Here is a 25,205-nt window from a genome sequence, read left to right as displayed (position 1 = left end):
CCCATGCCTTGCAGTATGACTGCGTTCTGTACAAGGGCAGGAGAAAGCAAGAAGCTTTTACTAGAGGAAGAGGTAACAGCCACAGAAATCATATCTGTTGTCCTCCTTCACTGCCCATATGGCAACACTTCACTGGCCCAACACACACCCAGAGTCCCCTCTCTGCCCAGAACCCTGGGCTCTGCAGAGGTGAAACCAAGTTGCATACGCACAAGGGGCTTAGATTGGGAACCTCTGCTGAGTCTTGGGCCTTTGTTCTGCTATAAACTCCTGTGTCCTTGAGCTAACTTTCCTCATCTATAAAACTAAAAAAAAAAAAAAAAAAAAAGGAAGACTAATTTCTCCCGTAGTTTTACATATCCTTGGGGGCTGTGTTATTCCAGAGCCCCTTAAAATTTTTTTGCTAACATTAGTTAATTAATCTTCACTTAAATTTTGAGATCAAATATTAGATTTCAAAGGAGTATTTATAATTATTTGTGATTTTAAGAACTGGCTTTTTAAAAACTGGTTTTTAAAACCACATTGCTTTTAAGAGACAGTTATGTTGGTTTAACGTGTGTCAGAGGTTAAATATTTTATCAAACTGTACAATTTTTATTCAGAATAAAATTATATGGCAAAGATCGGGAGGAGAGTTTTTTTAATTAGTTAATTAATTTTTGGCTGCGTTGGGTCTTTGTTGCTGCGCACGGGCTTTCTCTATTTGCTGCAAGCGGGGGCTACTCTGTTGAGGTGTGTGGGCTTCTCATTGCGGTGGCTTTTCTTGTTGAGGAACATGGGCTCTAGAGCGCAGGCTCAGTAGTTGTGGCACACGGGCTTAGTTGCTCCGCGGCATGTGGGATCTTCCCAGATCAGGGCTCGAACCCGTGTCCCCTGCATTAGCAGGTGGATTCTTAACCACTGCGCCACCAGGGAAGTCCCAGGAGGAGAGGTTTTGTTAATAAATTGTTAGAGTTTAAGGAGTTACCAGAGTTCTAGAATATAAGAAGGCCTGAAGAACACTTAATACCAAACCTACCCTAAACAAATTCCCCCAGCCCACTCCACTAAAACAAAACAAAATAGAAGTCACATAAGATATCAAAGTGCTTCAGTTATTATTAAAGATATTTAAAGTTGTTGGTTAAAACAACTGCTTGATAGATGTGCTTTTTATATACTATTTGATATTTTACGTGCATAAAACAGTTTTCTTGAGTTTAGTTTCTTGAGTCCTCACTTTTGATAAGTGTTAGCATTGAAGAATAAAGATGATTAAAAAGCTGCTTATCTTAAAATGATTTGCCGTTGAAGAAAATGCCCTTTTTATTTTTTTAATCTTTATTTTATATTGGAGTATAGTTGATTTACAATGTTGTGTTAGTTGCAGGTGTACAACAAAGTGATTTGGTTATACATATACATATATCTATTCTTTTTCAGATTTTTTTCCCTTATAGGTTATTACAGAGTATTGAGTAGCGTTTCCTGTGCTATACAGTAGGTCCTTGTTGATTATTTATTTTATGGAAATGCCCTTTAAAAAAAATTAAACAAAACAATTTAAATTATTTTGGTTATGACTATTAGATTTTAATGCTCTGTGGGAAAAATTCATGATTAACTTAGAGAAGATAGTCTTTCAGTGATGTAAATGGAGGCTTCATTTAGTTTTGATGTATAAAGGAATAGTATTAGAGTTTCTAATGTAGCTGTAAAATACAAAAAAATCTATTAAGAGGTATTGAGTCTTTTTGAGCATATAAAATATGTATGCATATGTAAGAGCTGTATGTTAATATTAAAAATAAAAATAATTGGAATATTTTAAATATTTTTTATACCATATTTAAATAGTTTTTTTAAAAAGGAGTATATGTATATTATCTGTGAGTTTTATGAAGCTTATTACCATTATGGCAAAAATAAGTATGCGCTTTTTAATTTTAAAAAGATACCAGTTCTTCTTGACTGATGATTTAAATCATAATTCAAATCAACTAGATTTAAATTTAGCTTAGTCTAATGCTAACTCTCTTTGCAGGTGTTTAGCAACTGACTGGAATTTACTGTGCTATTAAGGGATAGAGTACTAGAAATATACATTTTAATGTAAATATGGAAAGTTCCATCGCCCACAGGGTGCTTATAGTTTGGTATTAGTGTATAGAATATGTCCTCCATCATTTGCTTTGTTTTGGGGGATACATCATACAAGAATTTCTTATTCATTGGTTATATATCCACTAAAAAGTGTGACTACCTGTTTATTTTGGAGCCGATCTCCTATGGTTCTATGTGAACAGGATTTAGAGTAGGTATTCTTTGGTAGGTATGAGATTGAGTGAATTGCCCCTAAAAATTAGTCTTAGTGATTTGTTGTAGCCATCTAAAATGTATCCTGAAATAAGACACATGGTAAAATTAAATATTCTGGAAATACGGATGCTAAGAAAGTGTGACCCTGTCTCCCGCCCCCTGGTAGCCTTCATTCCTTTTCGACACCAGAGAGTAACTAAACTGCATTAGTGAGTGTGATAGTATACTTTTTAAAATTTATATTTGTGCTTTCTTTTGAGACCGTTTTCAGTTTAGTTTGATTCTTGAAGTACCCCTATGAAATAGCTAAGGCAAGCATTCTTAATGCCATTTTGTGGACGCTAATCCTGATTTCATTATTAGACTTAAGATTCCTCCCAGGACACCAGTTTCTGGAAAAGGAAAAATCATTGTTCCTCCCCAATCAAATCAAATCATATACCTGATTCTAAGTATCTGTAAATGTTTGACTATAGATTTATCTCCAGATATTTTGAAGTTTTTCATTTCATTTGAAAAACCTTCCTCTGGTTTCCAGAGACCATAGGAGCAGGTTTTTAATGTGTTGGTTTAGCCATGTGACACATTGAATAAGTTCTGAAAACATTGCTTTTGTGGTTTTGGTGGAAACTGTGTGTGGATGACAGGGGCCACTCATGTTGTCTGAGCGCTTACTACAGGATGGAGATGATAAGGGCTTGATTTGGGTGATCTCATTTCGTGTGTACATTACATTAATTACAAGTTGGTAACATTATACACTGCGATCCCCACTTTATAGGTAAGGAAACTGAGGCTTAGCAGAGTTAAGTGAAATTGTAAGATGATGCAGCTAGTACGTAAATGATCTGAGAGTCAAACACAGAGACTTATTTGTGACACACACGCTCTTACTCAGTTCAGAAGCGTTAGTGGGATGCTTGGCATGAGATGTTGACCTGTCCATCATGATACTCTGTGAGAAGCGGCTTCTGGAACTGATGGTCCTAGTTGTTCCATTTATGACTAGACTTCTGGATGAAAGAACCCAAGTTTTTGGGATCGCTTGATTCATTTCTAGCTCCCAACCAAATGTGTTTGAGAACCATAATTTCATTTCATTCACTGGCTTAAGAGAAAATTAAGATAAAATATCCTGGTTTTCAAGATTAAAAATGTGACCAAGGGCTTCCCTGGTGGCGCAGTGGTTGAGAATCTGCCTGCCAATGCAGGGGACACGGGTTCGAGCCCTGGTCTGGGAAGATCCCACATGCCACGGAGCAACTGGGCCCGTGAGCCACAACTACTGAGCCTGCGCGTCTGGAGCCTGTGCCCCGCAGCGGGAGGGGCCACGATGGTGAGAGGCCCGCGCACCGCAATGAAGAGTGGCCCCCGCACCACGATGAAGCGTGGCCCCCGCTTGCCGCAACTGGAGAAAGCCCTCGCACGAAACGAAGACCCAACACAGCTATAAATAAATAAATAAATAAATAAATAAAGTAGCTATTAGTTTAAAAAAAAAAAAAAAATGTGACCAAAAACACGTTGCAGTTACACAGGATGCTTAAGATTCCTCTACTGGAATAGAGAGGTATAATTTATCAACAGTGTTGTTATTTAGAAAAACTTGACTTGTGTGTAAGCTCTGTGCAGGGAGGGATCTTGGCTGTCTTGGTTATCGTTATGTTAGTGCCAAGCTGTTATAATAAAGAGATGATCAATAAATATTTATTGAGTTTTTAAAGTCATGACTGCTTAAGTTAGAATTGAAGTATACCTCCTGCGTCTCTTTTGTGGGTTATGACTCCTGATTTTTGATGGGAAAGCTAAGCATAGTAGTATATTAAAATCTTGTTTTCTTTTTCCCTCATTCAGAAATGAATCTATGTGCTTACTCCTTATTCCTATACTTCTTCCTGCTTCCCTTTTTCCCTTCCTTCCTGCTCTTTTCCAGCACCCCCCATCTCATCCCTTTTCCCTCTCCCTGGTAACATTCATTGGAGTCCACCGGTGAACCTAAGTGAGCTATTGAAAGGACCAACATTTCCCATTAACCTAGAGCAGGGGCCAGCAAACTTTTTCTGTAAAGGGCGCATAGTACCTGTTTTAACCATGTGGGCCCAGATGCAAAATCATGGATAATATGTAGGTCCTTACATGATGAGGGAAGGAAACAGTCTCTACAGATTTTTTTTAATTGATGAAAATTAAAATCTAATGATAGTCATTGAGTACAATTTGTTTGTAATACAGGTCTACTAATGAGAAGAATGGAATTCTCTTTTTATGGGGGGGGTGATAACATTTCACTTCATATGGGTTCAGAGTTAGTGGTTGTTATCATTAAATTGATTGTAACATTTCATTTGTAAAAAACATGCTTAGCTTGTGAGCGGTACAAAAAATTGGCAGTGGGCCGGATTTGGCCCAGTGGCCTTTGTTTGCTGCCCCTTGAACTAGACTGTGGACTAAAGACATCCCAAGCAGGGTACACCGCTCCTGATATTCTTCCTCTGTAAAGGATCATTGCCCGGAGACTGGAAAGGCAGGGTGTTCACAGTGGGGGAACTGGGACTTGCAGGCTGGGCGCAGGAATGTAGGGAACGAGGGCACATGTTTTTAAAGGTACCAGAGTAGGAAGATAGAAGGGAAGGCGAGTGAGTTTATCTCTATTTCGGGTCTGGCACTGATTCTCAAGGGGAGGTGCCTTGGACCCTTCAGGACATCGTTTTGGGAAGGGCAGGATCAGGTGGGGGCAGTCTGAAAAAGCATATTCAGAACGCCCACCGGTTTCGTGATACAGCCTCCTGAAGTGAAGGTCTCATCATCATCTTGGCTGCCAGTGACACAAAAAGATGGCGGCAGGAGCTGGCATTTGGGGATGAAGTCTGGGTTCTCGCAGATCAAGTCATCTGATCTGCAGTCATGGTGCTGAGTCATTATTTCTTCACCTGGATTGAAACAGAAGGTTCCAGAGAGGTATAGGGCCCACACTGGGGGGCTGCCAGCGGCTGTTAGGGTGAATTTAAGGGCTTGCTATTGAAAAGCTAGCAGTCTTGCTCTTCTGGTGGATGGGGGGGCGGGGCCCAAGCCAGCTCCCCAAGGGTGGGCGCTGTCTCCCCTTGACTGCTCTGTGGTGTCGGCCACCAGACCTCCCAGACTATGGTGACCTTGGACCCTCTCTTCTTTGGTTTTGGAGACTCAGCTCTCCCCTGGTTTGCTGTGACCTCAACAGACACGCCGCCTCCTCTCTTTCTGCCCCATCAGTGTTGGGGCCTGCAGGGTTCTGGCCCTTCTCTTCGTACTTTTCACATTTCCCCTGAGCCATCTCGTCCTCTCTGCTGGCTTCACCACTTTCTCTCTGCCAGTGACTCCTCTCTGGTCTAGATCCTTCTCTTGAGCTCCACACCGTTCTGTCCATCCGTGTGATCGACATCGCCCCACCACCCTCCGCCCATCCTCCCCATCCCAGGGAACGACGCCCTGAGCCCCTGAAACAGAAACCTGGACCTGGTCCTCGAGCCTCCCCACTTCCCCACCTTGCAGAGCATGGCCTCTCCTCCGACCCTCACCGCGGCTGCACCCTCTTCCGTGGGTGACTCTAGTAGCTTCCTAACTGTCCTCCTTTCCTCCAGTTTCAACCCCCTCACACAGCTTCCTTTTTACCACAGAAACCATCCATCCTCCCATGCCCCCGCTGTCATAGGCTCACCGCTCTCTGCTAACTTGGCAGTCACCCCCCAAATTCTTATCCTGACCTGGGCTCTTCACGAGCTGTCTGTTTCTCCATCCTTAATGTTCCATCTTTTTCCTGACCCCCTAAGCCCCTTAACTGACTGTGCCGTCCAACATGGCTCAGCTCTGCCCACACCTCCCGCCCTTCCCCAGGCTCAGTCCTGCAATTCCTTCAGATCCGCCTTGAACACTCCCTGTCCCACCCCTTGGTGCTCCCACAGTGCCCTGGGCCTGACTGACCACCGCAGCCCAGACCCTGCACTGCTCTGCGGTCACCGTTGGTCTCCCCAGCGTCCTCAGGGCCCTCTAGGGCTCACGGAGCAATGCTTGGTACGTGGTGGCACCTGGCCACCAAGATGAGGGAACGACTTCCCCAATGGTGAGGGGGCTTTAATCAGCAGCCCTTGTAAGGAGGAGGACACAGGGTCAATACACCATCTCCCATCACACACACTAAGTCCCATGCAGTAACACGTTGGCTTGTTGATTTCAGGACCTCTGCACAAGGAGTTGAAATAGTCTTAATCACGTGCCTTCTCCCTTCTGCATTAGCATTTGTTTCCTTTTATTCTAAAGTGGAATGGCTTAGCATCATTTTATTAAAAACTAGTTTTTAAAAGAATTATGAAAATAGTACATATTCATGTTAAAATTCATGCAAGCACAGAAGGCTATAAAATGAAAATCGATCCCTCCCCATTGCCCTTCATTTTTTTATACGGATTAAATTTCTAGAAGGATGCATAAGAAACTGTTAGAAGAGAGGATCTCCCTGGAGAATGACCTGTTGACTTTTAAAGTCTGACTTTTCCCTCTGTTCTCAGGAGGGAAAACAGAATTCTGGGCCTGTGGGCAGCTTTTTTGTCGGGGTTTGGGAGGGTTCTGTGAGAAGAGAACTTTAAAAGTTTAAGTAATGGTACAAAGCTTGGTAGAGAGCATGGCAGCCTTCACTGGAATAGCCTGTGGTCTCTTGTTTTGCTCCTGACCTTGCGAGGTAACTTACCTCTTAAGACTTTAGTTTTCTTAGTTTATAAAATCAGATGAGAAAGCCCACTCTTGCCTTTCGGTAGAGCTGAAATAAGAATGAACGTAAAAAAAAAACGAAAAAAACCCAAAAAAGGTTAAAAAAAAAAAAAAAGAATGAATGTGAGTGTCTCCAGGGTGTCCTTGAAGACAGGTATGGAGGTGGCTGGGGGAGCTTCGTGATTTTCTTTCGTTCTGTAATCGTCCATCTCTGTGATGAACTATAGAGAGCTTTACTGAGTTGTTTGATTTGATATGAAATTAAAATTTCAAAGCTTGCATTAAGAGAGTGATGGCTGTTTTGAATCAGTGTTTGGAAGTTATGGAAGGATGAGGGATAAGACGTTGATGCTGACTGAGCATCTTAGACCTGAATTTATGTGAGCAGCGTTTAGGTTTTGCAGGGAGGGAATGGTACCAAGATAGTATGTTGGGCAAGATGTCACAACTGCCTCCTTCCGTGGTTGGCCCGCCCTGCTGTGGAAAGTGGGGCTTTGACCCTTTCCAAAGTGCCATCTTAGTTCCCATAAGGTGTGACTCAGGCACTTCCTTGTTTGAACTTGTTATGACCAGCATGTATTGTGTCTATAATTTAAATGTCTAAAATATTCGTTGAAAATACTCCTTTTAGGTGGTGAGATTCTCTACTATAAAGAAAAGAAGTGCTGTTAGTTGAGAAGATTAGGAATAAGGTGATTTTTCTTTTTTTCCCCAAACAGCCTTTTCTTTCCTTCTTTTCCCTTCCTTTTTCCCTTCTTTAAATCATATCTGTGTCCAGAGATGGTTGAGGATGATAGGCCTCCAACCTTTCCCTAATTTCAAGGGGAAATTGGGGTCATGCAAAGACAGGCAGTGCATTGATGGCCAGTATCTATGAAGATACCCAGTAGTCAGGGATTTTGAAATTGATTTGCTTGCTGATACAGGTGCACTCACGTGAAGCAAAATGCAGAGTTAAAAATTCAGAGTTTTACCTCTGGGCCACCTTTTTTAAATGTTTCACTGTTAGGATTGGGGGCCAGATCTAATTGAAAGAAATGGGATTTGTGTGGAACTCTTCAGGAGTTTAACTTTATACAAAGTAAAGAGACTTGTGAAAAGGATTAATCCAAGAAGACAGACTTTTATTTATTTATTTATTTATTTATTTTTGGCTGTGTTGGGTCTTCGTTTCTATGCGAGGGCTTTCTCTAGTTGCGGCAAGCGGGGGCCACTCTTCATCGCGGGTCGGGGGCCTCTCACTATCGTGGCCTCTCTTGTTGCGGAGCACAGGCTCCAGACGCGCAGGCTCAGTAGTTGTGGCTCACGGGCCTAGTTGCTCCGCGGCATGTGGGATCTTCCCAGACCAGGGCTCGAACCCGTGTTCCCTGCATTGGCAGGCAGATTCTCAACCACTGCGCCACCAGGGAAGCCCAGTACCTTCTCTTTTGCTTTGAAAAATTGTCATGGCTAGAGTATGAAGTTAAGGATCGTCACTGTGGTTTAAAATGTATTTTACAGCTGTGGCTGGCCCGTGTGTGCCTCTGCCTTGTGACCTACACATATGGAGTCACTTCTGGAGTGACACGCTAACAGTCGGCGACCTTCCCTTGACCACCACCCCCAAGCAGCGCCACAGAGACCCTGGGTTGGCATTCTGCGATTTCAGCGTGGCTGGGGTCCTGGTTGGAAAAGAAAGCATCCGTCTTGGCCCCAACTGGCCTTGGGGCCAGAGCCCTGTTTCAGCCCCCGGCTGAGCCCTACCCGTTCAACGGAGAAGCTTTTAAAAGCACTTGAACAGCTAAAAAGTACTTTGGCTCTTTATTTGGGGCGGTCTCTGGTCTTTATACCCGGGGATGAGAAAATGAAAATAATGGTATGATTCCCAGTCATTGTACATAGCTGTTGCTTTTGGAGTCGGATGATTTAAAAGAATAACAACAGCAAAACAAAACCTGAAGCAGCCGCATAGCACAGGGAGATCAGCTGGGTGCTTTGTGACCACCTAGAGGGGTGGGATAGGGAGGGTGGGAGGGAGACACAAGAGGGAGGAGTTATGGGGATATATGTATATGTATGGCTGATGCATTTTGTTATACAGCAGAAACTAACACACCATTGGAAAGCAATTATACTCCAATAAAGATGTTTAAAAGCAAAACAAAACAAAGCCTGAGCTTTGGTTTCCGCGAGGGTTTTAGTCGAGGTTTCTCGAGGGATGGCAGTATTTGTTTGCTTGGACACAACGAGATGCACCATTCTGAACTAGGTGTTGAGAAAAGTGATCAGATGCGTGCCTCCTAACATGCAGAAAAGGGTCAGAAATTACCCAGGGAGGTAGGTTTCAAACATCTTGTGTTCTCTTTTACATTGAGAAGAGTTTCTTTTGCCGTTTGACCAATGTGGGTTCAAATTCTGGCTCAGCCACTGACCCTAAGTGACCTTTTAAGTTTAAGTTTCTTATTCCTCATCTGTAAAGTACTTTCAGTCATAGCCTGTGAGGACTGAATGGGAGAATGCACAGTATAATCCCTCCTGTGTTATATGTGTTAAACTGTAGCTACTGATGTCATTAGTGGTTTTACAAGAAAGCCCATGGACTTTGAAATCAGAGAGGTTTGGCCTTGAATTTCAGCTCTTTGGGTAAGTTGCCCGTCCTCCGGCAATGTTCAATTTCTGCTTCTATAAAATGGGGACATAATGAGTGTCAAAGGAGATAGAAAACATATGGGGGCCTGGTGCACAGTCGGCCCTTAGTAAGAGTTTGCCCCTGTTGTGTGGCAGCAAGTTGTAGAGCATGCGTTGCCCTGATCACGGTTCTAGAAGGAAAAGCCTCCACTGCATGTAGGAAAGATAGACTTAGGAATGACAGAAATACAATTGTTGCAGTTGTGTCCGACAGGGATGGAAATTTACCCTTGACGAATCATTTTGGGGAAAAAATCGGTGCTTAAGGAAACCATTTTTTAAGCTTCCCTTGCTCTACTCATGAAGCAGTGATGTCAGGCAGAAAGGGTAGTTAAAATGCAAAGTGATAGACTGCGCCAGTGGTCACCTTTAAAGAGCTGTGATTTCCCCTACACGAAGTGCAGTCTCTGTCTAATGCTTTTTAAATTAAAGAGGTGACTGTGGGCAATCTCATAAAACAGCCAAATACCAGGATATGGAGAAAATGTGAGCATTAAGTAATTGTGCCCTGGCGCGCTCATAGAAGGTAAAAATATTGACTCTGAGCAAAATAATAAAACACCGCTCCCACTCTGGTTGTTGGCGACCTGAGAATCCCAGGATTGAGGGGTTAAGAGCAAGATGAGCATGGAGATTTGTGGCAACAGATGGAAGAAACCTGGGCAGGCTCCCCAATGGGGGTTCAGACCCGCCCCGGGGTGTGGGAGGGAATCTTTCCTTGAGGCTTGCCCATCTCCAGGCTGTGAACTTCCTTCCCCTCTGCCTGGCAGCGCTAGCCCTCCCCGCAGCAGAGCCACCTGACTGTCCCTTTGTTGGGTCTGAGCGGAGCGGGAGTGCCTGGAGCCCCCCCAGCCCTGCCCTGCCGACCCCTCCTCACTTGCTGTCAGTTTGTGGGTCCTGGAAACCCATCACCGGCTGCCACAGTCCGTGCCCGCGTGATGCAAAGCTGCTGCCACTCACGCTCCAGCTTTGCAGGCTTCCTTGCTCATCGGCACTCAGGAAGCTCTTGAAATAAGGTGAACAGAGAAAATATTGCCAGAATCTCTCTGCAGATTTTTTTTCCCCCAGTCCTCTGATTGCACACCCTAAGTGCCGCTATCTGTGTAAATAACCTCTTCTTCCCCGCCTCCCCCTCTCCTCTCTGCTCCCCTACTCCCATACTCTTAGGCTCTCTCGAGTGATAAATAGCCAGGCTACTGCTCAGCGTGCACCAACACCTGGGAATAATCATGCAAAAATAACAGTGAGAGACTGCCGCGCGTCTGTTCTTGACATTAACTTTCCTCAGTTTGACAGGCTGCCACCACCAGCTGTTAGACTTATGGGTCTTTCTTTTTTTTTTTTTCCACTGGAGATGGCTGCTTGGCTGCTTTCCTGCTTTCCTCTTTTGGGCTCTAGCAGGTTACATCAGTGTCCCGTCAAGATAACAGAAAAGAGCTTTGACAAAGGAACCATCGCTAAAACCGGCCAGTTCTCTCTTCTGCTCTTTTATTCCATTTATTGGTATTATTTGACTAATAATTCCCCACCAATGTTGAAATGGAATATCTGATGATGACTATTTTAGGGTACTTCCCTCCAGAAAGGTACTTATAACTGCCTCTCTTGAGTTGCCTTTGAACGTAGCAAATCCTAGCATTTGGCTTTAAAGGGCCGAACCACCTATTGTTTTCAGTTCAGGTCTCAAGTATATTTGTAATAATAATAATCATATTGACAGTGGCAATAGCTTTTATTTATTGAGGGCTATTCCGTACTGGGCACTGGGCTAATGTTGTTTGAATGATCTCAGGTAGTAGTCACCTTAGCAGCCAAGTATATATTTACATTTTACAGATGAAGCCACTGAGTCCCAGACAGATCAAGCAACTTGCCAAGGGTTCTTAAAGGTTGAGATGGATTCCAACTCCAGAGACCGATCCCTGCCCCGCACTGTCTTCTACATGCTGTTTTTTGCTCTCAGGCCACCATGGACAGCCCCTTGGATGAGGTTCTACAGCGACACTTGTACTTTTGCTGGATTTGTATGTTGATTACTGCTACAGTCTTGTCCACTCTTGTTCTGCTAGCGGCGCCTGGCACACAGCAGGTGTGTTAGTAATTATTTATTGGGTGGACATGTGATCGAGTTGAGGTGAATAAAAGGAGACTTTGGGGGGGAGCAGCGCACAAAAAAAGAGGTACAGCTAGAGACGAGTAGAAGGAGATTTTCTAGAAGTGTAGGACTCATCAGGGCCTGCTATAAAGGGGGGTTGGATTAAGCCGGTGGACGGCTGCCAGATGCCAGTGTATGAAAGGAGCAGTATTTCCTCAGGCTGAGCTTCTCAGGGTTAAGCCCTTTTTCTTATACTTTTAACACACTTTAACCGCACTTAGCCATGCATTTGGAGAGGATTATAGATTTATGTTAGACATAGTAGGATATAAAAAGGAGCTTTGTAAGAGTGGATGCAGGGTTAGAGAACTGTAATATCAGACCAGGGACTTTCTTTTTTTCTTTTTCAAAGTCGTTGTTTACTGAGTTAAGCACTATGCAGAGCTTTCACTGGACATGAATTATCTCATTGCGTCTTCACCGCGACCCTGTGCAGGTTATTGTTATTCTTATTCCCATTTCTTAGGTCCAGACACTGAGCCTTAGAGTAGCCAGGTCATTGGCTCAGGGTCCCACGCAAGCAAGTACCACCAGGGTCAGGATTTGAATCCAGCACAACCCGAGGTTTATCACTACCCAAGTCCAAGTGTATGTTGCTTCCTCCCCAGACTCCCTCATGGGAACTGTTGCTACTCTCTGTCTTAAGGAGCCTCATTGGGTGAAGAAATTACGTTTCAGTGTATGATCAGTGAGTGACTGAGAAATCAGGGTGCAGTGGAGTTGACCTTTTGTATAAGGCAACAGTAACTGTTGAAGATCTTTCAAAATCCTGCGCTACATATGGTGTCACGTGACTGTGTATTTAGCCACCATGAGATACACAAGAGAACCAAAACCTTTTTGAGGGGAACTTCTCCCACTGGGGGTGTTAGCTGGTAGAAAGAAATGGCCACACTCTGAATTATTTCCCTTTCACCCCTCTTTTGTCTCTAGTGTTAGTGTATGTTGAACCCGTTCTGTGAAGGTCCTGCTTGGAGGATGCTGCTTTTTTTTATGCTCACCTGGGCTGCCCCTAGAGATGCTTAATTGCCCTTGCACACGAACAGATATGGGCCTCGGTTTTGTCTACAATGAGTAAGTTGGGTTAGATGACCTTCTACCGCCAACATTCTGTGGTTGTCTCGGAAAAGCTGGAAACGCCAACTCACTGCTTGTGCCTGGGTAGGTCACTGCAGGCTGAGGGAAGCTCAGCCCTGTCAGTTGATGCCACGAGGAAGGTGGGCTCAGCGTAGCACGTGAGCCAATTATTATGTTACGAGATAGTGGAAATTCAGACTTTTCCCTAATTTTTTGTGTTGGTCAACAAATGGAAAGGTTTTTAAAAGTAGCATACCTGCCAAATAAAACCTGCCTCTGGGAGGAGCTATCATTCCCCACCCCTTTTCCAGTTGGTGAGCTCTGGGGAAGAGGGACCCCCAGTAGACCACATGGGAGGTCTTTGTTCTCCACTCCAAATCCTGAAATCTCAGGGGAGAAAAGTTCCCTTTTCTACTCTCACTGATAAGGATGATCGGTACCTGTGGGAAAGGGAGTTTTGAGCTACATGGAGGAAGTGAGTACAGTGGAAAAACTAAGAGAAATTCACTTGTGCAAGTCAAAGAGTTGAACCTTTAAACCTGTATTACCTATTGAGTTTTCCTATCAAGTTTAAGAGCTTTCGATTATTATCACATTGGGGGGCTGTTTATGGTTAAGTTCATATTTATAGTCAAACTTCTCTGAATCTTAGTTTTCTCATTTTAAAACAAGCATGCACAGGGCTCCAAGGTCCCTTCTTTAAATGTCATCAACTGAACTGTTTTCATTGCATTTGAATTGTGTTAATGGAAATAAGCACAGTTAACTTGCCGGTAGGCCCAGGATACCATGGCCTCTCCCATCAAGCTTCTAGATTCTTTAGAAGCTTCATCTTTGAAATTACATAAATATCCCAAATAAGTATGTGAGTGTGTGTGTATCTCTCTACAAATACATTCCTAAGCAGAGTTATACTGAAATAGGGATTTGGTCTAGAAATTCTGTTGTGAGAGGATTCGTCATCACTATTAGAGGGCCAAAGAATACGTTTTCCAGTTGAGGAACATGGGCCTTGGTGAGGTTAAATGACTCTCCCAAGTCACAGGCTTAATTAATGTGGGAGGTGCAACCACAGTGCTGGTGTCAGCACACCCTGTACCTATAACTCCTGTTGTACATGTTGCCCCAGGGTGTCCTGAAATTCAAAATTAGAGAGTTGGTACTCTCTGAGACTCCTTCCCTCTTTTATTTTATTCCATTTTCTTGTTTATCTAACTGAAGCTATATTTGTTCTCTTGGAATTAACGTACGCTGTCGATCAAGGATACAAAGGATATTTTGAGAATATTGCTCCATTTTGTCTTTTCAGTTTACATGTGTAGCACCAAATTACAGTTTACAACTAACTATACAAATTAAGAGGTTATTGGGAATCATGCGCAAAAAAAAATGTGCAGTATAGCTGGTTTATAATTTTCCTTGGTCTTTTTTTTTTTTCTCTTTCTTCATTTGTCAGCTCAGTTTTAAAATAGGAACTATCAGTGTGAACTTTGATCCATGTTAAGCTGCATTTACACGAAAGCATAAATCACCAGATCTGGGGTTTGGGGCTGTTAAATGCTTTCCTTTCTTGGGCTCTGTGATCAAGAAGGAAGAACAATAAAAAAGCATGGAGCAAAAGGAGTTTTATGGCAGCTTCGAGAGCAGGAAATTAAGTTTCTTTAGCGTGCAGTTGGATGAAGGGCTGTTCTATTGCATCTTGGATCACTCAGGCATGTGAACGTCGCTGTATTGTTTTAGTGAAATGCAAACTGTAGAAATAGTTCCTACAGTCATATGAACAAGAAGCCCACACAGATGACTGCTTCAGCTGTTTATCTAGGAGCACACTTCCTCATATGACTTCTCTTGAAATACACTCTTTTTGTGTGTGTGGTTTTTTTTTTTTTTTTTTTTTGACGAACAAAGACTCTATAATATTATGTCTGTAGCCAAACGTTGATTTCTTACAAACGTTAACTGAGAATATATAAACAGACTAAGATGGCATTTTACCAGAACAACCTTCTCTGTGTTCTTTTTACACATCTAATTTGTGAGCCCAACTGATAAAATACATACGGTATCGTCTCTTGTGTGTAGGTGGTATCTCTGTGCAGCCTGAGGACATAGGTGATCTGGAATCCTGGTGCAGACGTGCTGTGTGTTTGGCTCTTTCACATTTGATAACCTGTCAGCAGGGCCAAAGCTATTCTGTAGCAGTCACAACAATGGTTAAAATGGGCGGAAGGAATGAATGAGTCTGTTGACCGTCTACCTACTTAGTACATGCATAGTCTTTGGTTTCATTATGGCCTGACTCCTAAACTTTTTGTGGTCAAGGACTCCTTTGCTTGCTCTCCTCAGGATCGGGGTGCAAAGGAGCTATTGTACCACAAGATCTTGTTTTGGCTGTCATTTCTCTTTTCGGACATAGGGAGGGCTGCTGAGTCTTGGTCCAACTCATCAGGAATCTTTGTTGAACCACTAAAGGATTTGTGCATTGGAGAAACTCAGATTCTGTTGAGCACACGTATTTATTTCTCCATTTATATGAATTCTGCCAAACTTTGCAGTAGAACACTTAGTTAAAAGTTGATGCTTAATACATGCTAATAATATCCAGTTTCTGTGTTTCAGTGTGTGTAATCAAATTTATGTATTTTATATATTTGGCAGAGTAGTTAATCTATTTTAGTAGTGATTTAATTCATTATGGTTTATAAAATACTTTGAAAACAATTTTAGTCCATCTCCTGTACTTGAATGGCCAGTGGTGCCTGTATGGGTATTTATTAGAGTTTCTCCTTTGGAAAATACTGTAGTGTTGAAAATACGATTTCACGACAAGTGGGAAATAGTCTTCATTTGGCAAAGCATATTTCATTCACGTCTCTGGAGGCTAAAGGTTGTTAATTGGTGAACTTAGAAGGACCTTGAAGGCCTGTCTATAGCACAGGAAGCTAGAGCTCCAATGTTTACCTTGCGTGTCATGAAAAACGAAAATGCTTATTTCTATTCTGCTTTGTATTTTGGCACCATTAAAACACTCAAAGCGTATTATAATTGCAAATGGAATTTGGAATGGTGATGTGTTCTGGAAGTGATGTAAACAGATTGCATTGAAAAGAGCGCCGAGCGTGCAGCACCACTGCAGTAAGCTTGTCTGTCTTTCAGGTTGACCCCCTGTTTACAGTGCCAGCACCACCGCCGCCGATTTCCAGCAGTCTCACGCCTCAGATTCTGCCCTCCTACTTTTCCCCATCTTCATCCAATATTGCAGCACCGGTTGAACAGCTTTTGGTTCGGACTCGTTCCGTGGGTGTCAATACGTGTGAAGTCGGAGTAGTGACAGAGCCAGAGTGTCTTGGGCCCTGTGAACCCGGGACCAGTGTGAATTTGGAAGGGATCGTGTGGCATGAAACAGAAGAAGGTAAATACAATTTATTTTTATCTATTTTTCCCATGCCCTCTTCCTCATGATGTATGTGTGTCCACCTGCAAGGGGAATTTGCTGTGTGGTGTTCAGAGAGGACAGAAAAGTGGTTTCTATGCTCTCTCGATTTTTGTTGAACTAAGAGCTATGTTTCTCTTTTTGTTCATGGCTGCTTCTACATTCACAGTCAATCTGGTGTCCCTCAAAGTGGTTTTCTGCTTTAAGCGCTAACTTGGCAGGACTGTGAGAAGCAGGGTGAAGGTTACCCTTTCTGCTAGGAGGTGTCGTGGAAATCAGAATGGGGACATAGATCTCAAGTTCATTTCCTTCTTGGTTTGCTAACAGATCTGTCTCCGTGTGGGTGTCGTGGTGTTGTTGAGGCTTATATTTCCCTTCTGAATCGACACAGGGTTCCTGCATTTAGCAAGGGCCATTGCTGTCATGTGACTGTGGCTGGTTGGTGCTGAGAGCTAATGAAGCCAAGGTCAAAGGCTTAAGCCCCATTTGAGCCAGTCAGTTCTTTTCTGTGGCTGGAAACATAGCACCTTCCCGGCCCCTTAACCCAGCAAGCCCTCTGGCAAGTGCTATTCATTAGTCACAAGAGAACCCAAGGTGCAAGAGAAATGGATCAGGGTGAATGTCTCATTGCTATTGGAAATACACATCAGGTGTATGTCGTACTGACAGTGGATCCAGACCATGGTTGGCCACATCTCACATCTCATATGATCATCAAATAGAGCGTGTTTCAGATGGCCAGTGTCCTTGACAGAGGCCAACAGATAATTACAAACTGAGTATCAAGGAGAGAGCTGCATTGCTCTCTCACGGGGGAGTGAGTAGAGGAGAGCACATAAGAAAGAAGCATGCCCCAGGGTACACCAGGGGACCAAAGGAAAATGAAAAACACAGGGGAAACATTTTTTCCTCTGAGCTGGATTGGTCAAGGATGAGGAGATGACTGTTGTCAATATCATGGTCTTTCGGGAGAGGAGTTCAGCGCAAGGATAAGGGTAACAAGAAGAATCTGAGACACAAAATCATTGTTTAGGTTCCTCTATATCAAGGGGAAAAATTGAGGGCTGAAACTCAAAGGAGAGGAAGTAAAATATATGCTAAAGAGGCTGAATTGATGGGAAAGGAGAATATATTGGGGGTAATTGTTGGGAAAGAAATAGTTGGGAGAAAATAGTTAAGAACAGTGACCAACTAGGGAATGAGAATAAAAATGAAGACTGAAAATCAGGTGACAGGTGTAAGCATAACGGTCAGAAGGCAGAAAACAGCCCAAGCTGTTTCAAGATAGGAAAAAAAAAACTTAAGGGGAAAATATTTGAATTCTACGTATTACATTGAATATACTCTTCTTGTAGGATGGATTTGACAAGTAGATTAAAAATTTTTGTGGATAGCATCAGTAAGGAAAAAGCAAGATTGAATTATGTAAGAAGCGACCAGAGAAAGGGAATGAAAGCAGTAGATACGGGGAGCTCTCTTATCTGCTCAAATGGAACTGAGCAACAGTTAAAATTTACTCTTGGTTTTAGAAATTTGGGGGGTTTTGGGGCTCCTCCCTCTTTGTACTTTTAACTGGAAAGCCATTTAAAACAGAACTACGCAACCACACTGGGAGGAATTGATGTCAGAGGAGCGGGAATTCAACCTCTCCCGTCTTGCTTGCCTGTTTAGACCCTGTTCAGTGCAAGGGGTCCATGCGGGGAGACGGCTTCTTCCTCATTGCCCATGCGTTGTGCACAGTGCATCTTCCCTTAGATTTTCCCTAGAGCAGAAGTGGTGGATAAGAGCTTCAGACTGGCATCTTGGAGAGAAAAGTATAGAAAAGGCATCAAGACATTAATAAGGTTAATTAGTGGAGGTGCTGACTTTCAGGAACAAAAAGATTTGGAGAGAGTAAGGGTTAATTCCCATCCACTCGAAAATCAGATTTTCTTGTAACTTGGATAATTGACTCCTTAGGGGTGAAGCACTGTCTCCCCTTTCCTAGACATGACTTGGTGCCCATCTGTATGAGGCTTGTCATGACTTTATTTATTCCAGCATGTGATAGGACAGCTTCCCGCAGTGTGACCTTCCTGCATGGTAGATGTTGTAAAATTAAATGAAAAATGAAAAATCCAGAAAGTTTGTCGTTCTGGAACAGCTATAAGGCTTGGGTTATTTTTCACTGTGCTTAGGAGTCTGCTGGGTTTTGCCTTTTAACCTTGGCCTCTAATAATAGATGGGATTAATTGAGGGGGGGGGGGAAATCTGTGTTTAAAAAACTGTAGCAGTACATGAGTTGATCAGGAATTCTGATACTCTGGGCATGTGCTTAAAGAGCTTTCATCATCATTATTATTTAGGAGTAATGTACATAAGCCCTCCCCATTTTCTTCCTGTTCTCTGAAAATCCGTCTCCTAAGTCTGATGTAACTGCTCTGGTCCACTGTGATCCATGCATCTCTGTGGGTGGCTTCCCTTCATTCATAGGGCAGACCAGTTGCTTTAGAAGCTGTTTAGGCACAGCGGTGGAGCCCTCAGCAGCTCCAGCCTCCTTTGAATTGCCTCACATTTTCTAGGATTTGGAGTGTGTGGATATTTACTGTGGTGACAAGAAGGAGATGGGGCTGTTAATAGAGTTATTCTTGCTGAATAAACTAAACTTCTGACCTCCATAGAGTTTAAGAACTCGCCTTAGTAGAGGCCTGGGTCATTATATGTGTGTTTAATGTGTAACCATTTTCAAGAGCATTCCGTTTGCATTTTTTTTCGGTACAGTGTGTTTAGAGCTCTTGTACCGATTTAAAAATTAAACCCACTTGACCATTAATTTTTCCCTTTTGGGAAAAACAAAGAGAGAAACAGAACAAACACATTTGGAGCCACTTATTTGGCAGAGCTAAAAAAAAGATGGATTTGGGGGGAAGCGAAGGGAAAGTAAGCTGTGGCTGTTTCTAGTATAAGTTTTCCCTAACAAAGAGCGTTTGTAAAACTGTCAGTTGCCTTTGACTAACGTCCTATAGATTGAGTTGAATAAAATCTCTTCCTTGGTATTTTCGTTTTGAAGATATTGTATAACTGGTAGTGTTTTTCACAGACCCAATTTATGTGCATTCACACATATGTGAAGTTTGTGTGTGTGTGTGTGTGTGTGTGTGTTAAGATCCTAGAAGTCTTAAAAGCTCCTATCTGCAGTCTTTGGGGGAATATTGAGTGTACTTGTGATTTCGTTGGAAGGTGGTAGGAAGAGCAGAACTGGAATATGAAATCCCCACTAGGTACCTAATTGTTTCTTATGCTTGGAATTCCTCATTTGAGGAGTGTTCTTTTAATCACAGACTTTCCCGCTTGTATTACTGCCGCAAGTCCGTGAAGTCCTGGTTGCCTAAGAACCAAACTATACTTGGGAATAACGTGTTAGGAGAGAAGTTCCCTCTGGAAATAATTAGTGGGTTTCAGATCATGCTTAATAGTAGAGAAAAACTATTACTGCATTTGGATGTATAGTTATTCTACTCTGATCTTTCTTCTTTAAGGTGAATGCATAGGACCAATGACGTATTGTACAGAATTACTCGCAGATGTTAGAAGGAATTTCCTTAGCATTTCATTCCTGACATTTGGGACACACATGCCAGTGTATAGTTATTTGTTTGAAAATTTGCTCTTTTGGGAAGGGAAAAACAGAAAGAAAACATGGTGTATACGGCAATGTATGTAAATACCTACGTGTTGAACTTGGCTTTTTAGCTTTCGAGAATGTGTTTTCCTTTTGATTCTTACTGAATCCTGTTTCTTACTGTTCTTTTTTTTTTCCCTCCCCGAGAACATACTTGTTTTGGTTGGGTCCATTATTCATTGTTATGATTGTTGTTTACCACAGCTCTGCCATTCTGTCCTTAGGCAAAGCCACTGAAGAAAAGGAAGTGAGAGAAAGAAAATGGGTATTTGCCAGTGATAGTGATGTCCTTTTAAACATCTGTAGGTTAGAGATAAGTGGTTCTCAACTTTGTGCCTGTGAATCACCTGGAGGGCTTTTAAACCATGCTGATGCCCAGGCACCATTCCCAGGTATCTCTATGGTCTGGGCTGGCAACTTGGTCTGGTTTGGTGACCTGCCATTGGTGTTTTTTCGTGTGTCCCCAGGGGCTTCTAATGTGCAAACAAGGATGAGAACCATTGTCTCAGGGGAAAGAGGGGATGTCCTGGCCCTTTGCAAGCTGCTCAACTTTTTCCCTTTAAGGAAGTCACATGTATTATTGTCTCATTTTCTCAGGTATGACATGGACAGAGACACCTGCCATGTTTACCTTACAGGGTAGATAATGTCTGTCCAGCTGCTGTGGTGTGACAGGTGAGCATAGCTGTTTAATGACTGTGCTAATGAGAAAGAGGGTCCAGCTTTGATCCTGAACATGAACTCCACATAGGTTTTGAGGGGCTTAATGCACAACTAACTGATGTACCACTCGTCCTAATTTATTAGTACGGTGGGGTGGACCTTAGTTTGTTTCTCCAGTGAGCCAGACACTGTGACTTCATCTCTGTGTGGTCTGCTGAGTTATTTTTGAAATAGTTCAGAAACCCAGAGTATTAAGGAAAGTTGATAAAAGTAGCAAATAAAAGATTGTACTCAGAAAACATTGAGAGTTTTCAGAGGGGTGATGGGAGTACAAATGATGACTTATGAGAAAACACCTAGTGTGAGAGGAAGAATGCTTGTTTATGTCAGGTCCTTCACCTGATGTTCTGTGTGTTTTCTGAGGAAAGAAAAGTGATCTTGAGAATTCATGTTTGGATTAGAGAAGTAAATGATTCTCTTTTAAACCATCAGAGATGTTCTTAAATTCTTCTGCTTTTTCTGCGTCTCCAAAGTCATAAAGAGGATAGCGTTTAACTGTGCAGTAGAGGGGGTTTCAAGCTAATTCATTAAAAAGCGAATGATCCTACATAATTGACGACCGATCTAATTTTTGGTATTGTTATTCCTATTCTGCAGTACTTACTTACCAACCTTTTTGAAAAGAGAACATTCTTTTTAAATCTTGATTCAAGAGATTAAGTATTAATCCAAGCTTACTTTGTATTTTTTAGTGACTGAGCATGGAGTTGGTGCAGTACTTTAATGATTGAAACGCTACTGTTGGTTGAGATAGCTCCCAGTGATCTTATAAGTTCAGCTTTGACTCACAAGGGGAATAAGATGCCCACTTTCACTTCTGCATTTCATTACCTGCCGTACCAGTGATGATTACAACCGTGCAGTGATGGGGAACTTTAACATGGCTGATGGGCAGGCCCCCTATCAGTACTGTGCTCAGTGGACATAAACCAGCCCCTAGGATGTGAGTTTGGCAGGTGAGCATAGTTGTTTAATCACTGTGCTAATGAGAAAAAGGGTCCAGCCTTGATCCTCAGCATACACTCCACAGAGGTTTTGAGGGGCTGAAAGAACTACTAGTTACTTCCGCTCTGTGTATCGTGCTGGGCGTGCTTGCTCCCCCGTCACCTTCCCGGACCATCTTGCAGTGGTGGTCGCTGATGAAAGCATGGATTGTTTCTTGAAATTCATCACCATTGGTGGTAGAGCAGCTCAAAGGATGCACCTTCCACAGTGTGCAAGTGTTACTCATTTTCACCTGCAAAAGGCAACCCACATAGAAAATCAGATCCATATGTTTGCTGGACCATATGCCAGCTTAATGACCTCTGATTATTCTGTGTACAATGGTGAAAATTTTTTTAACAAACTAAAATTGGTTTGATGATGTATATTATAAACAACTACAAAGCTCATATCACAATTTTTTTTTAAAGAGTACTGAAACTAATGTTACTAGCTTCATAGAAAAATACAGAAGGTAAAAATGGAGGCGAGGTCTTCACATAGTAGACACTCAATAAAGAGGTGTTGACTGAAGGAGAGCGTAAGGAAGGGAGGAGGGAAGCATTGTCTGGGCCATTTTCCTGAGTTTTGCTTTATGCTTTCTTGGACCTGTTTTATGCTTTTCTGATGAGGTAATGTGGCCAAAATCTGGATATGATGAGTGATTGTGCGCTGCTGAAAAGCCATAACACAGACAGTCACTTCACCTCTTGTTATTGTGAAAGATAACCTGCTATCAGGTAGGATTCAGCTTAGTGTTTTTGGATCAAACATTTGTTCTTTTGTGTTATTTGTATATGTATTTTGGTGGTGACATTAGGTGTTAAGTAATGAAGTGGTAAGTTTCAAACTCACTGTATTAAAGGCATTTTGTTTCCCCTTTTGGTTGGTTGATACTGTAGCTAAATATAGTCCTGTATGTGAATGCAGAATGTAAAACATTTTAAACTAAACTTTTCTTAGGACTAAGGTATATATAGTAAAAGATTTGAGAAGTTGTCTTACAAGATTTGTGGGTGTGTGGTATTGTCCTGTGTGCTTGTTTATCCTTTCCCTGTAAAGGAGTTGGTAAAAAAATCTGAGTCTTAATATTATAGTTACTCGGAACTGAAGATACTATTTTCTAATTACAAAATTCACACAGTCTCATGGGTTGCAAAGAATAGCTGTTGGCCCATCTGGATTAAAATATGAACTAAAATATTCCATTGACTTTTTTAAATACAATTTTTTATAGCAGCTTCTCGAGCTACAATTTACATAACATACAATCCATCCGTTTAAAGTGTAAAACTTGATGGCTTTTTGGTGTATTCAGAGTTGTGTAACCATCACCACAATTAATTCTAGAACATTTTCTTTACACTCCAAGAAACCCTGTATTCATTAGCAGTCACTACCACTTACCCCAGTTCCCCATTTTGTAGACTTTTACATCTGTGTCCTTACCTGACTCTTTGTTGTTTTTATGTGTAAATATGCGTGTTTTATGGATAAGAGAAAGGCTTGTTGAGCATTTACTCTGTGCCAGGCACTGTGCTGGGCGTGCTTGCCAGGTAATTTCCTTCAGTTCTCAGGACAAAATCCAAAGTGAGCTCACTCTCATTATATTTTATTTAAAAAAAATTTTTTTATTGGTGTATCGTTGATTTACAATGTTGTGTTATCATGTTTTAAAAGAGGAGACTTAGAAAGGGATTCACCTGTGCAAGGCAGCACACCTGGTGAGGGAATTTAAACCTATAGTGGTTGGACTTCTAGGGCCCTGGCTCTTCACACCTCCTCCTGGGTGTTCTGGATTTCTGTCACTGCTCGAAAGACCCTGTATATCTCTCAAAGTGCTCTTTGGAGAGAGGGAGTAAAAAGTGATGTAATAGCTGGAGTTTTTATTTTTAAGTGTGGAATGATAGGAAATTCTTTATAGGTCTAGCGTCTGATTTTGGCAGGAGTCATTGAATCCGCTTCAGCTGGGTTGCTGTATACAAACCATCCCTTTCAGCCCCACTATGCTGTAAGCTTCCTTAGTGCACAAATCCCATCTGTTTTGTTCACTGTTGGATCCCCGGCACCTGGCACAGAGTAAGTACGCCATACATATTTGTTGAATGTTGAGTAAATTCGCAAAACAAAGTGATATGGTCTTGATACCTGTTTAAGTTTGAATAGTGTCGCTTTCTACTCAGTAATATGCTACTTTTAAATTAAGTTTGGCCTACACAATCTGGAAAACAGAGTTCCAGAAATCTTCTTTGTCACTGATTTTTTTTTACAGCCATTATAAAATCTGACAATGTTTCTATTGTATTTCAACTTCCAACCTTGCTGTTATTAGACTTATTTCCACAAAAAAGGAGAAACAAAATATTTGGCGTGCTTCTTCCCTTCAATCATTTACATCCTCAATCTGGTTTTAATTTTTTGATTATAAAAGAAATACATGGCCATTTTAAGACACTTGGGGGAAAGAAAGAAAAAAGAAGAAAAAAATCTTCTATGATCTCACTATTCAGGCAAGTACTTCAATTTGTTGATTTCTCTCTTAACTTTTTAAATATCTATTTAAAAAAATGTAATGGAGATCATTCGGTAGTATACTTTTGAATATTCCTTTCTCTTCTTTTAATCTTAACATTAAAAGATAAGCATTTCTGATGTTATTAAAATACTTTCTAAGACACATATTACATTGATATAAAATATTACATAAAACGGACGCAAAAAATTTAAATTCCTCTCATGGCAGCTATTTACATCGCCTTCAACTCCTTAGATAGCTGTCGGCACTGCGTCTTTGTGCATGAAGTTTTTGTATTGTTTTATGGACTTGCGATTATTATGCTAGCATCAGTTTTCAAGAAGCAAAATTGCTGAGTCCAGGACACAGGCGTTTTTAATGCACCGGAAGACATTAACCACTTAACCGCTTTCCCAAAAGGTTGAACTGGTTCACACTGCCCGGTGGAGTGCCCTCCTCGGTTACCTTTCCCAACTGTGGCCTCAGTGACATTTTGATGACAAAAGGCATGAGGTTGTAAGTCAAATGCATAGCTTGCAGTGCCCATATCCAGGGTCCTGTCCTAGACAGAATGGGAATGGGACTTTCCCCTTGTAGTAAATAGCTAAATGGTCCAGCCTGAGAAGGCAGGTGTGCAAGTGAAGTGATGTTCCCAAGAGAGCGTGCCGCCGGGGCTTTGCCTGGTGGAGGGCTTTGCTCTGGATGGAGGGAGCTTCCGATTTCACTCCTGCTTGTGTCTAGAATGACATTTTACAGCTTTTTTTTTCCCCCAGTGAAAGAAGTTAAAGAGACTTTTAGATCTGAGGAATTCAAACACCCAGGGGAGAAAATTAGCCTGTCAAGCATCCATTCTGAACTGGGAGGAATCTAAGTCACTCGTGTTGTTTCTGTCTCTGCAAACATCTTTCTTTTGGGTTCTTCTTCTTCAGAATGAGGACAGGCGAAGGACAGG

At 42.1% G+C, this 25,205-nt stretch overlaps 1 protein-coding gene across 3 annotated transcripts in view; it reads left to right on the top strand.

The window, feature by feature from the left end:
- ZNF608 (zinc finger protein 608) overlaps positions 1–25,205 on the top strand; it is a 99,868-nt gene that overhangs the window by 29,099 nt on the left and 45,564 nt on the right. For all 3 annotated transcript variants that reach the window (XM_057541091.1, XM_057541090.1, XM_057541092.1), the window contains one exon: positions 16,094–16,349. In XM_057541091.1, coding sequence (XP_057397074.1) covers positions 16,094–16,349 — 256 coding nt within the window. The remainder of the gene's footprint in view (positions 1–16,093; positions 16,350–25,205) is intronic.

This window comes from Balaenoptera acutorostrata, chromosome 2 (genome assembly GCF_949987535.1).
Source record: "Balaenoptera acutorostrata chromosome 2, mBalAcu1.1, whole genome shotgun sequence".
In the NCBI taxonomy this organism is placed as follows: Eukaryota; Metazoa; Chordata; class Mammalia; order Artiodactyla; family Balaenopteridae; genus Balaenoptera; species Balaenoptera acutorostrata.
Note: the sequence above shows the minus strand (reverse complement) of the source record. Positions and strands in the feature narration are given on the sequence as shown.